The following is a 17,661-nucleotide window of genomic DNA, read 5'->3' on the forward strand; positions in this document are numbered from 1 at the left end:
TGATGTTCCCATCACCATGCTTCACTGTAGGGATGGTGCTAGGTTTCCTCCAGACGTGACGCTTGGCATTCAGGCCAAAGAGTTCAATCTTGGTTTCATCAGACCAGAGAATCTTGTTTATCATGGTCTGAGAGTCTTTAGGTGCCTTTTGGCAAACTCCAAGCAGGCTGCCATGTGCCTTTTACTGAGAAGTGGCTTCCGTCTGGCCACTCTACCAGAAAGGCCTGATTGGTGAATTGCTGCAGAGATGGTTGTTCTTCTGGAAGGTTCTCCCATCTCCACAGACAAACTCTTGGTCACCTCCCTGGTTCTTGGTCACCTCCCTGACCAAGGCCCTTCTCCCCGATTGCTCAGTTTGGCTGGGCGGCCAGCTCTTGGAAGAATCTTGATGGTTCCAAACTTCTTCCATTTAAGAATGATGGCGGTCACTGTGTTCTTGGGGACCTTTAATGCTGCAGAAATTGTGCCTCGACACAATCCTGTCTTGGAGCTCTACAGACAATTCCTTCAACCTCATGACTTGGTTTTTACTCTGACATGCACTGTCAACTGTGGGACCTTATATAGACAGGTGTGTGCCTTTCCAAATCATGTCCAATCAATTGAATTTACCACAGGTGGACTCCAATGAAGTTGTAGAAACATCTAAAGGATGATAAATGGAAACAGGATGCACCTAAGCTCAATTTCAAGTCTCATAGCAAAGGGTCTGAATAGTTATGTTAATAAGATATTTCTGTTTTTTATTTGTAATAAATTTGCAAACAATTCTAAAAACCTGTTTTCGCTTTGTCATTGTGGGGTATTGTGTGTAGATTGCTGAGGATTTTTATTTTATTTATTTAATCAATTTTAGAATAAGGCTGTAACGTAAAAAAAATTGGGAAAAGTCAAGGGGTCTGAATACTTTCCGAAGGAACTGTATATCCTGTTATCGGTATATACAATTTTTTAAAGACAGAATTGTGATATTGTTCTTATTGATTATAGCTAACATTGTCCACAGATTATCTCTATGTAACACAATTGAAAGCTGAAAAGTGCTAAAGTGGTTCTACATTATTTGAAATATTTATGTGAAAAATTATGTAGTACTTATTTCCATATAATAATTTAAAATGACGCAACACCAATTCGAAATGTGGTATGCCTACTTTACAATCACAATAACATTATCAGAAGATGCATGGTGCAGTTACATCTGTTGCACTCTGGTGAGGGGACGTCTCACGTAGAACACTGTCCGTTCCAGCATTTTAACTGGCTGAGACCATTGCCTATCCCAGCAGCATAACTCAGTGGGTTAGGCCTAAATATTTATAAAGAGGGGAACACCATCACTTACACATTCATTCACTTAAGAGAGAGAACTCTGCAAACTTCTCCATTGGCAAGTTCAAAATATTTGAAACCATTTGCAAAAGGACAAACACATTTTTTTTGCAAGTTTTGCCACAACTTTTATTTTAGAACTTTATATTTTCTTGTCACCATGGGCTTTTTGACTGCTCTTTTCGGTGTGACACTTGTTGCTTTGTGTCAAATCTTTGGAAGTTACCATGTAAATGGTGAGTAAAGCTTTTCAAATGTATTTTCTAATAAATTATGTTTTATACATTATGATTAATTAGAAAAGTTTTGCTAAAAAAATAATAGTCTAACTTTATTAGTTCATGTTTAAACGTTATTCAAAGTTTTTTGTATCATTCAAAATTGATAGTAAAAAAAAGTATAATGAAAATAAACCAACTAAAGCCATATTTTTACTCGCTTGATACTGAGAATTATATATTTACAGAGTGCAGGTGCACATGGTGTTACTACAGCTTAGTAATAATGTATGTATTACATACAGTTAGCTACTTCATCACTGGTTGGAATTAGTATACAGAACTGCATATTTCTGGATTCCAAAGTAATTTTAATGTCTCATTTTGGCTACTTTAGTATATTTTATATATTATTTTTTAAACAATATGAGAGATGTGTAAGTGATGAGTTCTAAAACCTATAAACAAAACTATATGACAGTGCAACAGCAGGTCTCTATTCTCCTGTCTGAATTGGTGGATTAAATGCTGGTAAAGTGTATTGTGTGTGGAGAGAGAGGTCAGCCAGGTCTGGCTATGACTGGTCTGGTCCATTCAGCCCACTTTGATGTAGAGTAGACTGAGTCCTGAATATTGTACAAGTGGGTTCTGGCTCTGAAGTCAACCTAAGTGGGCTATTTGTATTTCCATGAGGCCATTGTATACATTCAATTATAAACTGGGTGATTCGAGCACTGAATGCTGATTGGCTGACAGCCGTGGTATATCAGACCGTATACCACGGGTATGGCAAAACATTTATTTTTAAGGCTCTAATTACGTTGGTAACCAGTTTATAATAGCAATAAGGCACTTCTGGGGTTTGTGATAAATATATATTTACATTTTTGGGGTTTGTTACTTTCACCCATTTTTTTCCCCAATTTCATGGTATCCAGTTGGTAGTTACAGTCTTGTCTCATTGCTGAAACTCCCGTACAGAATTGGGAGAGGAGAATGTCGAGAGCCGTGCATCCTCCGAAACACAACCCAACCAAGCCTCACTGCTTCTTGACACAATGCTCACTTAACCCGGAAGCCAGCCGCACCAATGTGTCGGAGGAAACACTGTGTACCTGGCGACCGTGTCAGCGTGTACTGCTCACAGGAGTCACTAGTGTGCGATGGGACAAGGACATCCCTGGCGGCCAAACCCTCCCCTAACCCGGACTACCCTGGGCCAATTGTGCACCGCCCCATGGGTCTCCCGGTCATGGCCGGCTGCGACAGAGCCTGGACTCGAACCCAGAATCTCTAGTGGCACAGCTAGCACTGCGATGCAGTGCCTTAGACCACTGCACCACTTGGCAGACCTGGGGTTTGTGATGGCCAATATACAACGGCTAAGGACTGTATCCAGGCACTCCACGTTGCGTTGTGCAGAAAAACGGCCCTTAGCCATGGTATATTGGCCATATTCCACACCTCCTCAGGCCTTATTGCTTAAGTATGTCTACTTTAAGTATGTCAATCATGTGAAGTCATGTATGTCAAGTATGTAAATAAAATCCAACTAGACGTGTTTGTTGTGGTGTGTTCAGCGGGGATGTGCTGGCTGCAGCAGAGCCAGGAGCAGCGCTGTGACATGGTGCTGATGCGTGGGGTCAGCAGGGAGGAATGCTGCGCCGGGGGCCGTCTAGACACGGCCTGGTCCAACACCAGTCTGCCCATCAACGAGGTCAGCCTGCTGGGCTTCCTGGGAATCGTGTCCTGCAAACTCTGCAAAGGTAACAGCACACTACAGTTCCCACAATGACCTGCTGTGAACCAACTGTGTCAAAATGACAACATTAGTCAACCCTATCATCAATGAGGGTGTTTTGCTTTTTCTCAAACTATTGGACTTAAAAGTAGATGCTGATTTATTTTGATTATGATTCCCTACTATCACAATCCTTGACGCTTTATCATTTCATTGCAAGCCACCATCCCAGGAAGTGTCCTAAAGGTACTTCAGACAAGTTAGGTTTGGTTTAAGCTTCTTCATATGGTCCCCCCTTGTTGTCAGCCTCTGATAAAGAAGTGGCGAAATGCAAGATTGGGTGCAGGTCTTCATTTGTCATTGTGGGGAAATGTAGTCACTGAGAAGCAGTGGCCGATCTGAAATGAGAAACAGCTGCTCACATGTAGCACCAAAACCTCCTTACCTTTGTGTTCCTCTCAAAACATTTTGAATACTGCCACATTTCATTTAGATGTGTTGGAGCCTATTTGGATGAATAAGAGATAGATCACATTTAATACATAGCAACAAAAAGCAAAGAAGTTTAGGGGCCACATTTGAGTATAGCTCCAAATGGCAGCTCATTTGGCCATAACCAGACCACCTGTCTTCTTCTTGGGATAACTTTGATCCATATGGAATTTCCAAGCTAAGTTGATTTCCAGAGGTCTCTTCTAAGTTTTTTGAAAAGTTAGCTGTGGATCTGGGCCAGGCGTTCCATCTAACTCTGTCCAGCTGTTTTGAGTCGCATCCACTATTGGAAGCCTTGGCCAGGTATTCAGGTTCACTCAAGGATATTTATTCCTGTCTTTAGAAACTAAGGCACCTGAACATGTGCATGTGATCTCTGGCCAGGGTAGAGAGGATTATTTTAAACCATGTGAGGATGATTAGTGTCAGCAAGGCTGAAGCCTTGAGCAGCTACCAAATACCAATTGAATCGTAGATTCAAAATGCAGTAGCATCCCTGCCAACTAGTGTATGATGGATCATGTTTTTTAATCCAAGATTAAGGCTATTCCAGCATGCTGTTTATTACCAAAACGCTATGAGCCAAATCAACAACAGCATTAGAATGACATGTCAGCATAAGGAAACAATGAAATGTTCTCATTAATAACATGATGCTTCAATGATAAGTGAATGAACTCAAGTGATCCAGAATGAGAAGCAGACAAGTTATAAAAGACAAGCTACAAAATTCAATCATTTATCTGCATTTGTATCTCTCTATCGAGAGGCTGGTCTACCACAATGGAATTGTTCACTAATATATCTCCTCAAAGTTGCAGTGCAAATGAATGACATTGAAAAAATTGAATAAATGGGAAATAACCTTCCTCCTCCCTCCCTCCTCTAATTCACTCTGCATGAATTATTTCCCAATGCTGGCTGGGACACAGGCCTGGTTGCCTCCCCTCAGAGAAAAAAAAACACATTCCTGTTTACCACAGGAGAAATGTCTGCCACATGCCCAGACGTCTGTTCCTCATAATGTGGAGCACTATTTGGATCATTAGTCCAACTGAAAGAACAAAACTACAGCATCAATGTACATGTGATACTGTGGGGAAGTGCTGTTCTATTATCATACTGTAGCACTCCCTGTCAGACTCAGACTGAACCTCCACAGTTGGTCCTCTTGGGGCTACTGATTTCCAGTGGTTCAAAGCATTCCTGGGTGTTGACTAGAACTCCATGACTGGCCTATCTTTCAATCTGCATTGATTTGTGAAAATGTATAAAATCATAACCGGCTGCCAGTAAAGCTGGACCAAAACATAACAGAAAAAGGGAACTGCTTGGATCCCTGAATCTAATACTTGTGTGAGAAACCCAGAGGTAGCAGAGTTGGCCTCTTTGGAGATGGAGAATAACAGGATATTAAAGCAAGTGCTCGCAGAGAAAGGAAATAAAGTCCGGCTTTTTTACAGGATCTCAGGGATCTGGGCCGAACATCACTCTGTATCAGGATCAAACGGGTCCCGAGAAGCCTGTTGAAAAGTGACGATGGTATCTGTGTTGTTTTAGGGTTACAGTACCTGGAGACTTCCTATTGACCTGGCTGGGCCTTGGACAGTCTACTAGTGTCTGTTTAGCCTGCGTTTCCTCCTGCCACATCTATCAGCCTGTAAAACCCAGTGACAGGCCTTTGAACTGGCTCGGTCTGCTCGAACACCCCTCCATCCATCTATGAGACTTAGCCCATTGCAGGGATCCATTCCACTGTCATGGAAACAGACACAACCTCAGACACATTCCTACAGATTAGACATCCTCGAGCATGACCATAAACAAAATATGTGTTTATTGCAAATGTTTTGCTGGATGAATCATGCTGCAGTGAAGACAAAATTTTTCATCCATTTTATTCTGTTCTGTGGAGAATGAATCTTGAGCGTCAGATGATCTGGATCACTTGATGACAGAACATTGAATGTAAGTTAACGCTTTGACAATAATACTGATTTTCTACTCTATGTTGGGCAGAGACCTGTGATGGTGTGAAATGCGGCCCAGGGAAGGTGTGTAAGATGATGGTTGGACGTCCTCAGTGTGTGTGTTCTCCTGACTGCACTAACATCTCCATAAAGCATGCTGTGTGTGGGAGCGATGGGAAGTCCTACCGTGATGAGTGTGCTCTGCTGATGGCCCGCTGTAAGGGCCACCCTGATCTGGAGGTCATGTACCAGGGAGAATGCAAAAGTGAGGACACCTGTGCTTCGAACAAGTTATCTTGCATATGTCAGCAGTTTGGTTATTTCAAGTACTCATTGTGCTACTGAAGCAATATTACACACAATATCGGATACAAATATGTGTCCTTGTTCTGTCCAGAGTCGTGCTCCAACGTGGTGTGCCCGGGTACCCACACCTGTGTGACGGACCAGACTAACAGTGCCCACTGTGTCATGTGCCGCATGACCCCCTGCCCAATACCGCTGAAGTCCGAGGTGCCTATCTGTGGCAATGACAACATCACCTACCCCAGCGCCTGCCACCTCCGCAGAGCCACCTGCTTTCTGGGGCGCTCCATAGGAGTGCGTCACTATGGCAACTGCTCTAGTAAGTCCCCTTCACCTTTCCTGATCTGTCAACACAGCCTAAGTATAGAAATGAATAAACAACCTAAATACATTTTCTAGTAACTTTAGATATTTCGTACTTTGCATTGATTTGGCATGTGTTGGCTGTGCTTGATCTTTTTCTCTTGGGTTCTCTCTCCCAGGTGTTCCGAGGAACACTCTGGATTTGGAGGGCAGTGAGGAGAATTCACTCTAGGGGGACAGTTCTGATGTGGTCCACCTGGTACTACAGTCCACCTGGTAAGAAGATTTCCAAGAGATCACGTTCGATAGGTGAACCAGTGTTGTCCCGCTGTTCACTCCCCAAGCTCTGATTGATGTTGACATCTTTTTTACAATCACCTATCCCCTCCATATCTACCACCTGTACATAGAATGACGATACATTTGATGTGGGAGAACCTGCTGGAAGAAACCATTTTTATTCCAAAAGGAAACCAATACTGTATTTGTTGATGCATGCAATGTATGTTAAATTGGATGATTTGCTCGTAAAACTGTGGAAACAGATGAAAGGCATATATCTTTAAAAAAATAAATATCTAGTCGACTTTGAGTAGAGGAAGATATGTGTATATTGTAAATAAATACCACTACTATTTATTGGAGAAGGTATCAAATCTGTTATATTTATGTTTTTACTCTGTATACAAATCCATATATCCATAGGTCAGCTTTTACAAAAAAATGTATATATTGTATTTTGGTTTTAGATGTAAATGTATTTCAATGGTCACTGACATTCTTTTATTTCAGAGAGTTGTTTTTATTTTTGTGTTTTTCATATCCCTAAATTAAGTGCATTAGTCCCCTAAAAGCAACATGGCACGCAACCTCAATTTGTTTGGTTACTGGATACCACATGTAGTAGATGTCAACCATGTGAAGTCATGTATGTCAAGTATGTTTCAGTCTTTGTTTGAAGGTGAGGGAAGACTCAGCCAAAACAAAGTATACAGCATGTCTCCTCTTGCTCTGCCTGCACAGAGTATGATACTGTTTACGCTGGAGCCCAATCAAAACTCTGAGCCACCCGCTGATTACTGAAATTAAAAGTTTAGTTCTGTCTGCAGTAGTTTTATTAGGCTGTTTGTTCGACACCAAGCCTTTACAATATTTCCGCTGTTGAAGTCTTGGCTTTGTTTATTTCATATGTTTGTAGGTCATACGAGTTCAATATAATGCCATTCGGGTTATTGAATACACCATAACAGTGGAACTGAAAAATCTGACAAATGTTGTTAGCCTTATCAAATTGAAAACAGAATCAAATTTGTCTGGGAATGCCAAATGACCTCAAGTTAACTCACCGGATCCCCAGACGATGCAGCTGAATATATCTGTTCAATGTTGAAATACTGTCAACCATTTGAACCAAATGGGCAGATAGCTATTTGCAAATAGCTATTGGTTATTGTAATGTGAATGAATAGTGGTTTCCATTTATCTAGATGATTTAATTAATTTTGGGATAAAAAATAAATAAATACATACTGTTGTTGAACAATTAAAAGTAGTTTATTGTAAATACAACTCCATTTCATGTACATGTACCAGTGTACCTACTGTGAAATTTAAATGATAAATGTATCTTCTTATTTTTATATTTTTGTACTCTCAACATAAACTATAGTATTTGTCATGATGCCTCTTTAATTTCTGGTGCGACTTCAACCGTCATTAAATTCAGCACAAATGAGCAACACCTGTTACACAAGTCAGAATTGTCTCATTGGCAATGACAAGGAGTGGAATGTTAGCTAAAGAAAATATTACTCAGGCTATGGTCTCTCTGGTTTAGTGTATAATTCCAGACAGGCTTTGTCCTACCCTCTGTTATTAACTATCTATCATACAACATATCACTTACAGTACAGACACTGCATGCACAGTAATTGCCATTCTATATGTAATGTTTATATGCCTTTTGTCAGTCTAAAAATACACACAATAGTAAAGAAATGTATCAATGGCAGTCATTGCAAGCCTCATGTGGCTGCGCGACAAGCTTATATGCACAGCATCTATCACTTACTGCCAAAAGGAGGTCGCGTTCATGATTATGAACTGTGGTGAACTGTCCACGTTAACTACCCTGACAGAAGAGCAGCAGGTGGGCTAGAGTGATGGACGGCTTTTACAATGCTGCAGCCTCTGTGCGTGCAATGGCCCTGGCGCCTGACAGCCCACTGACAGGCCTCAGAGGAGAGGAGACCAGAGGAGAGGGGCGGTGGAGCATCAAAGCAGGGGGACAGGCCCTCGTTTCCTGTCCCTTTGGAGCCTCCTCTGGAGGAGAGGAGGTGGGTGAGGTGAGAGACAGAGGGCCACTGACTGACTCACTTTTCTGTATGAAATACCTTCCTTGTTTTCCTTACTCTGACTGAGAACCACTCCTGGACTGACTGGGCCAGCATCTGGTTTAACTTTGGGAGATGTTTATATTCTGATCCAAGCACCCTTTTATTACATTGGGAAAGGACTTAAATGTTTGCTCGAACGGGCAATAACAATGCCATCGAAAAGTGGTTGTTTTTCTGATATGCATGCATCTTATTTCTTGTTCTCTACTGTAAATTATGTTATTTCCTTTTCTGTTTTCTAATGAAATTATACGGTATCAGATGACATAGCGGGAAGAATGTGTGACGCTGCTAACCCATTCCATTTAGCCTAGTTTACTGAGTTCTGGTACAAACTTTAATGGCCTGATGATCTTGTCATCAGCAACCAAGATCTGACCTCAATGTGATCCAATGGCATGCACCACTCAATAATGCCAGCTCAGTTTTTCATATGGTGATAATTGGCATATAAAAGTATATTCCACAGGCTATTCTATATTACAGTTAAGTACCAAAGGGCCTAAAATGTAAGGAATTTAAAGTAAAGTTTAATTATGGAGAGAGCATGGGAAAATGTACACGCTTTAAGGCGGTGGTTTCCAGACCGTTTTGGGGATGTGACCCATCTAAAGCCTTTTCAATTGTCTTGTGACCCACCCAATAAACAAAACCAATGTTTCTGGCACCAATCTAGACTAAACTGTGACCCAAAGGAATATCTGTGACCGAACAGTAGAACAGAAAACAAATTTATTGTCAATTAGTTGAAAATGAAATGTTTTTCAGTCTTTCCCAACACCTGAGATACCAGAGGAGGTTGGTGGGAGGAGATATAGAAGGACGGGCAATGGCTGGATTGGAATTAATGGAACGGTATCAAACACATCTAACATATGAAAACCACAATTCCATTCCAGCCATTACAATGAGCCTGTCCTCCTATAGCTCGTCCCACCAGCCTCCACTGCCGGACACATACACACATGTCGAGAGGCACAGGGTCAGCAGCAGTACAGTGCCCCTGGATGGAGCGCAATTGTGGGGGGTTACGTGTCTTGCTCAAGGGCACAACAGCAGGAAATGGTACAGCCTTCCAGCTGCCAGTTCGCGTCCATTCCCATTTGTGTGTTGCCCGGCCTGGGGCTTGCGATTCGTAACACACCATGATCACATGCTCCACAGAGCAATCTGTTTTCTACACATAAGGGGGCTGTTCTGAAGGCCACTTCCTGAATGGAGGGAGTGGGACTGAGTGTGTAATCCTGCTGTAGATGATGCGTCATGCAAATCCGTGGGTTTTCCCAGAACACACTGCTCTGTTGCTATGAATCTAACAGATGCACAAATCCCTCTGTCAGGAGCTCCAAGTGAAATGTTTAGACTTTGAAACAAACATTTGTAGCAACTAAGTCTACACACTCAAGTTTGAGAGCTGTTGGGTCCATCCATTTTGATCATACACAATTCCTCATTGCTCTCTCTCCATGCCTATGTTTGTCTATTTTTCGTCGTCATGGTGCGTCATTTCCTACAGTCGACTGACAACTTCCAGTAAGTTACGCCCAATAGATTGATTGTCATAGACATCTCGACAAAAACATGCTGGGGCTCGCAAAGAGACCACCCACTCTCCACATCACACCACTTGATTTTAAACATCCCCAACCCCACAGCTGAAACAAATTAATATACAGTGCCTTCGGAAAGTATTCAGACCCCTTGACTTTTTCCACATTTTGTTACATTACAGCCCTATTCTAAAATTGATTCAATAAAAAAGATTCCTCAGAAATCTACACAGAATACCCCATAATAACAAAGCAAAAACAGGGTTTTAGATATTTTTACATAAGTATTCAGACCCTTTGCTATGAGACTCGAAATTGAGCTCAGGTGCATCCTGTTTTCATTGATCATCCTTGAGATGTTTCTACAACTTGATTGGAGTCCACCTGTGATAAATTCAATTGATTGGACATGATTTGGAAAGGCACACACCTGTCTATATAAGGTCCCCCAGTTGACAGTGCATGTCAGAGTAAAAACATAGCCATGAGGTCGAAGGAATTGTCCGTACAGACCCGAGACAGGATTGTGTCTAGGCACAATTTCTGCAGCATTAAAGGCCCCCTAGAACACAGTAACCTCCATCATTCTTAAATGGAAGACGTTTGGAACCATCAAGACTCTTCCTAGAGCTGGCCGCCCAGACAAACTGAGCAATCGAGGGATAAGGGCCTTGGTCGGGGAGGGGACCAAGAGCCTGATGGTCACTCTGACAGAGCTCTAGAATTCCTCTGTGGAGATGGGAGAACCTTTCAGAAAGACAACCATCTCTGCAGCACTCCACCAATCAGGCCTTTAGGGTAGAGTGGCCAGACGGAAGCCACTCCTCAGTAAAAGGCACATGACAGCCCCCTTGGAGTTTGCCAAAAGGCACCAAAAAACTCTCAGACAATGAGAAGCAAGATTCTCTGGTCTGATGAAACCAAGATTGAACTCTTTGGCCTTAATGCCAAGCGTCACGTCTGGAGGAAACCTGGCACCATCCCTACGGTGAAGCATGATGGTGGCAGCATCATGCTGTGGGGATGTTTTTCAGCGGCAGGGACTGGGAGACTAGTCAGGATCGAGGAAAAGATGAATGGAGCAAAGTACAGAGAGATCCTTGATTAAAACCTGCTCCAGAGTGCTCAGGACCTCAGACTGGGGCGAAGGTTCACCTTCCAACAGGACAACGACTCTAAGCACAGAGCTAAGGCAATGCAGAAGAGGCTTTGGGACAAGTCTCTGAATGTCCTTGAGTGGCCCAGCCAGAGCCTGGACTCGAACATCTCTGGAGAGACCTGAAAATAGCTGTGCAACAACGCTCCCCATCCAACCTGACAGAGCTTGAGATGATCTGCAGGGAAGAATGGGAGAAACTCCCCAAATATAGGTGTGCCAAGCTTGTAGCATCATACCCAAGACTTGATGCTGTAATCACTGCCAAAGGTGCTTCAACAAAGTATTGAGTAAAGGGTCTGAATACTTATGTAAATGTGATATTTCAGTTAATTTTATTTTATAAATTAGCAAAAAAAATTACAAACCAGTTTTTGCTTAGTTAAAATATTGATGGAACCTAATAAAATAGTCAAATATAATTTATGTGCCTTAATAAATATATAAAATACAACCTTTTTTAATTAGTAGCATAGTAGACAACTATTTTAATATGTGATGAGCACCTGTCTTTGAGTCTGTTTGTAATTGGCTTCAAGTACAGCAAGATATGTATCCCTTTGACTACATCATTACGTTGTCAACATAAACTTGCCATCCACTGTGCCACCACTAGGCTAACATATCACTCCACCTGCACCATTAAACACCAGCAGTGCCCTGTTAGCAATTGAGGGCCATGCTTTCAATTGCGGGGGGATAATCAGACCATCAAGACAAGAGATCAACAGATTTGGAAAGTTGCGCAAAAAGTTAATTGTCCCCAATTATGCAACTTTTATTTTCCTGGATGCGTCTACTGGGACAGCCTGACCCCTGACTGTGTCTGTGTGTGGTCTGATTGAGTCAGTGGAGACGGCAGCTGGATTTTCTGGAGTGTGATATCATTTTCATACAGATTCTCAGCGAAATATTACAGCTGTGACAAACAACCATTTAATTGTTTGGTCTAGGAATGGGATAGGATTATTGTTGATTGACCCTCTGCACCCTGTGATGACAAGGTCACTGATTGAACCCAGGTGCGGGCACAGGTTGAATGCGTCATTGGGGGAAGTTATGATAACTGAATGTTCCCAGTCTTACCCAAAGTCAACTGAGTAGATCTGTACATATGTTGTTTCTTACACCATCAGCAACATCACTGCCCTACATTCGGTGGGCTAATTTAGACACAGGTAGTAACTATTTTATAAACGTTGGCTCAAGATAGGGCCAAAATGCCTGCCTATTTGTCATAGATAGTTGGTTGTATTCGTTCACAGAAGTTATGCATAACCTTTTGACAAGTGCACATTCAGCAGCATAAATCAACGTTTCGAAGATACAAGCAAACAGTGACAATTTATATCAACTTGATAGATTAAACACAAGGACACAACTAGATAGCAAAAGTAACTGCAGAGAATTCCCTTCTCATCAGAAGGGAACAATGTACCCCCAGTGAACTCCTGTGGCCATATGGAATCTATTTCCTCTGACTATTACACACATCTCAGCAACAGACTTATGGTGAGGGAGTTCTAGACTGGAGGACTGCCTGCCTGCCTGCTTGCCTCTGCCCTGATAACATCTGTCCCGGCTCAGTGCAGGAGCGTGTCGACAATAACAGTCTGACGCACTAGCCCCACTATGTATCTCCTCCACCATCTACAGTACCAGTCAAAAGTTTGGACACACCTAATCATTGAAGGGTTTTTCTTTATTTGTACTATTTTCTACATTGTGGAATAATAGTGAAGAAATCAAAACTATGAAATAAACATATGGAATCATGTAGTAACCAAAAAAGTGTTAAAGAAATCAAAATATATTTTAGATGTTAGATTCTTCAAAGTAGCCACCCTTTGCCTTGATGACAGCTTTCACACATATGCAGTAGTTCATAGTTTTGATGTCTTCACTATTATTCCACATTGTAGAAAATAGTAAAAATAAAGAAAAACCCTTGAATGCGTAGGTGACTAGATGACTTTTGACTGGTACTATATATTGTTGTTGCTCTTTAGGTAATTGTATTGTTTTCACCGCACTCAGCCTTTTGACATATGCTGTGTCAAACACAGTGGACAAAATAAAGTTCTTAAATGGTTCTTCCTTAGCACTTGATGTTCCTTGGAGAACTCTTGCCCAATAAGGAACCTTAATATGGCATCTACCGTTCTTCAGAATTCTAAAAGGTCTTTGAAATGTATGGAAGCCGGCAGATGTGTCCCTTTCATAGCACATAGCAAATTGTTAAGGAGTGTTGATTTTTCCATGTAACATTTCTAGTGTTGATTCAGGAGTTAAATCAATACCGTAAAGAGTTAAATCAACACTCTTTGTTGTAAAATAACCCCAGTGTTGGTATTAACAACCAGAGTTAAACCAAATCCACGCCCATCATTATCAGATTTCCCAGCATGCTCTATTGCAGGTAGATTTTTTAAAATTGTTTGTTTCAATATCAGTGGCGATTTTAGTATGTAAATCTTGGTGGGGCAAACTCAACAACAAAAAAATAGATGCATGCCAGCAAAGCCACTACACAACACAACACTGAACAATATATTAATTCCACTATAACGGTGACAAGCAGTGCCCACAAACTGTTAGGGCCTACATAAAGCTGTTCTGACAGTGGAGCTTTCTTTCAGCACCATGGAGTGTATTTAAAAAAAATATATATATTTAACATTTATTTAACTAGGCAAGTCAGTTAAGAACAAATTATTTTTTACAATGACGGTCTACCCCGGCCAAACCCTAACCCCGGACGATGCTGGGCCAATTGTGCGCCACCCTATGGGACTCCCAATCACGGCCGGTTGTGATACAGCCTGGAATCAAATCAGGGTCTGTAGTGACACCTCTAGCACTGAGATGCAGTGCCTTAGACCGCTGCGCCACTCTGGAGCCCCTGTATCTTTACCCCCGCTACACCTGGCTATCAGTGGAGCCTCATCTTGCAGCGAAAACCTTAATTCAGCCTCAGCCTTTTTAAAAACCATAGCTGATATGGCTGACTTGCTTAAATAAATATAGTTTCTACTGACTCCTTGTGGATTTGTGTAACTCTATAAAAAACATTTTCTCCTTCAATAATAATGAATGCCGACATGAGTTTTGACTCTTGAACCAAACACAAACATTATTACATTTATGTTCAGTAGATTCATAATGTTTGTTCTTATATCATTAACACTAAGCTCTAATTATAAGTACAGTAAGTGCAAGAAAACGAGCTGCGAAGAGGTAGGCCTTCGTTCAGCACCTTCAAAATGGACACAGATAGAGATTCAGGTAGGTGTTAGTTCAGATATATTCAGCAGATGCTGAGGCGTTAATTTTACTCTTCTTTAAGTCACCAGAGATAGAGAGAGCGAGAGTGAGACGCGGTTAGCTTAATAGTATTTTATTAGGCCTATGTTGTCTAAAAAGGAAGGAAAATACAATCACAGGGATCCACTTTATAGAGAATAGGCCTATACCGAAGCACAAACAGTGCATTGCGCAAACAAAACAATCCTTGCAATATCAACTGGAATTTCATGGGTCTATTACTGAACTTTCACTGGGAAACATGGTTACAGACCCAAAAACATTATAATATCACCTCCTCGTGGAGAAAAGCCCCACCTGCCCTGAATGACGGGTTGCCACTGTTCAATATCTATGTTTATGCATGTACATTGATTGATTAATTAATCTTATTCTACACAAATATAAATAGCATATTTTTTTATAAACTAGTCCAATCTGACGGCGTTTAGTCAGGCAGCCCAATTCTGATGTTTTTTCCACTAATTGGTCTTTTGACCAATCACACCAGATCTTTTCACATCAGCTCTTCTACAGAGCTGATCTAATTGGTCAAAAGACTAATTAGTGAAAAAAAGATCAGAATAAATTAGTTGGACTTATTGCACCCGTTACTGAAATGGTTATTCCAATTTAGATCCTTTAGGTAGTCTCATATCTTAGTCTTCCCAACCATGGCAGTCATTCTGAATGCAGGTTGAGGGTGAATATGCGAACTCTGGCTGGATTCCAATAGGAATTACACTTCACTTTGCAAGCCAACATAATGCGACTTGCAGGCCCGACGTGGCCTGAAACCTGTGAGTTTCAGGCCACTGAATATGGGTAAAACTAGGCCCTCATAGAAGGCTGTATTAAATATTGTAAGTAAAGTATTGTCTTAAATAATTGTATTTCAATGATGACATATTCACCTAGGATATAATGGTGAAGGCCACAGATCTGAAAATGAATGACTGCAAAAGCAATGTCTCTGTCACTAGCAAACACAGTCATGGGTGGTACTGCTAACTGTAAAATTCACTCGAAAAGGCACCCTGGGAAATATACAAATAGGGATCTGAATCTGTCTGCTGTGGCCCTCTGCCACCATTCCTCACCATGGTGACCTGGTTCTGAGATTAGGGATGGAGGCACACTTTGTGTTCACACTCATGTCTTAGACATGTTCAGGGAAGACTGTAATAATGTGTTAGTGAAGCAATGGGTCATAAAGTCACTCTCAAACTACCATGATATCAAGATCTCTTGGGTACTGCAAGAGCATGTGCAGAGAGTGATTAAGATCAAATTTACTATGACAGAGGAGATTGGATTTTTGTTGCTAATTGTGCACACATGTTATTGCAGACCACACTGACGTCTATATTTCCTTAGCTGTATAATGATGTAATTGCCAAAGCTAATGGACTATTGCAGTGCGGCCAGTGTGTATGACACAGAGTCTAGTCACACAATGGAAAACACTGGATGAGCTGAGCAAAGAGAAGATCTCATGGCCTGGAATTAGTTTGGCAGACAATCCACACTGCCTAACGTGTGTTTAAGTGGCACTTTAATTTATGTGTTGAGGAGTTTTATGTCTGTCTTGACTTGTTGGGCACAACTCTTTCCTTAACTACTGACATATTTCAACTCTGGGACTCACTTCTGGGATTTTACAGTGTGATGCTCAGCTCTTGTGACGCATGGCTTCCGCCAGCATGTGTAGGAGAGGGATCTTGTTCAGTGGGAGCAAAAATAAGTGACGCATGCATGACTAAGAGGCCCAGGAAATGTGCTACTGATGTGTGTCTAGGTACTCAGGGGCCAAGCGGAACTGTGCGGTGCATTCCCTGCTGGAGTGTCTGGAACAACTCTATGGGGTGACAATCGTCCTACCAGCATGCCCGGGACAATGGCTGCCTATACACAAAATATTTTTCTGTTCCTCTGACTGTACCACCAGGGGTAGGCGATGCTGTTTCTAAAGGACCTACTTAGATAAATTGCATAGAAACACACATACAGTACACTGCTGCCCTATGTGCCTTCAGAAAGTATTCAAACCACTTTACTTTTTCCACATTTTGATACGTTACAGCATTATTCTAAATGGATTAAACAAATAAAAATCCACAGTAATCTACACAGGATACCTCATAATGACAAAGCAAAAACAGGTTTTTAGACATTTTTGAAAAAGTATTAAAAATAAAAACTGAAAACAATTATTTACATAGAGTTGAAGTCAGAAGTTTATATACACCTTAGCCAAACACATTTAAATTCAGTTTCACAATTCCTGACATTTAATCCTGGTAAAAATTCCCTTTCTTAGGTCAGTTAGGATCACCACTATTTTAAGAATGAGAAATGTCAGAATAATAGTAGAGAGAATGATTTATTTCAGCTTTTATTTCTTTCATCACATTCCCATGGGCTCAGAAGTTTACATACACTTAATTAGTATTTGGTAGCATTTCTGTTAAATTGTTTAACTTGGGGTAAATGTTTTGGGTAGCCGTCCACAAGCTTCCCACAATAAGTTGGGTGAATTTTGGCCCATTCCTCCTGACAGAGCTGGTGTATCTGAGTCAGGTTTGTAGGCCTCCTTGGTCGCACACACTTTTTCAGTTCTGCCCACACATTTTCTATAGGATTGAGGTCAGGGCTTTGTGATGGCCACTCCAATACCTTGACTTTGTTGTCCTTAAGCCATTTTGCCACAACTTTGGAAGTATGCTTTGAGTTATTGTCCATTTGGAAGACCCATTTGGAAGACCCAAGCTATAACTTCTTGACTGTTGTCTTGAGATGTTGCTTCAATATATCCACATAATTTCCCCTTCCTCATGATGCCATCTATTTTGTGAAGTGCACCAGTCCCTCCTGTAGCAAAGCACCCCCACAAC

General features: G+C 41.4%; 1 protein-coding gene across 1 annotated transcript; it reads left to right on the top strand.

The window, feature by feature from the left end:
* The first annotated feature begins 945 nt into the window (after positions 1-945).
* LOC129810883 (follistatin-related protein 3-like) lies at positions 946-7,001 on the top strand. Its single transcript, XM_055861852.1, has 5 exons — positions 946-1,568; positions 3,131-3,316; positions 5,803-6,018; positions 6,151-6,378; positions 6,542-7,001. Exons 1-5 carry the CDS (start codon positions 1,493-1,495, stop codon positions 6,592-6,594), a joined length of 759 nt encoding a protein of 252 aa, XP_055717827.1. The 5' UTR covers positions 946-1,492; the 3' UTR covers positions 6,595-7,001.
* Positions 7,002-17,661: the final 10,660 nt, after the last annotated feature.

This window comes from Salvelinus fontinalis, chromosome 14 (genome assembly GCF_029448725.1).
Source record: "Salvelinus fontinalis isolate EN_2023a chromosome 14, ASM2944872v1, whole genome shotgun sequence".
NCBI lineage: Eukaryota > Metazoa > Chordata > Actinopteri > Salmoniformes > Salmonidae > Salvelinus > Salvelinus fontinalis.

Coding starts and splice junctions, on each gene's coding strand:
- LOC129810883 (XM_055861852.1), top strand. CDS start 1,493: ATGGGCTTTTTGACTGCTCTTTTCGGTGTGACACTTGTTGCTTTGTGT. Junction 1,569..3,130: donor TGGAAGTTACCATGTAAATG/GTGAGTAAAGCT, acceptor TGGTGTGTTCAG/CGGGGATGTGCTGGCTGCAG. Junction 6,379..6,541: donor TCACTATGGCAACTGCTCTA/GTAAGTCCCCTT, acceptor TCTCTCTCCCAG/GTGTTCCGAGGAACACTCTG.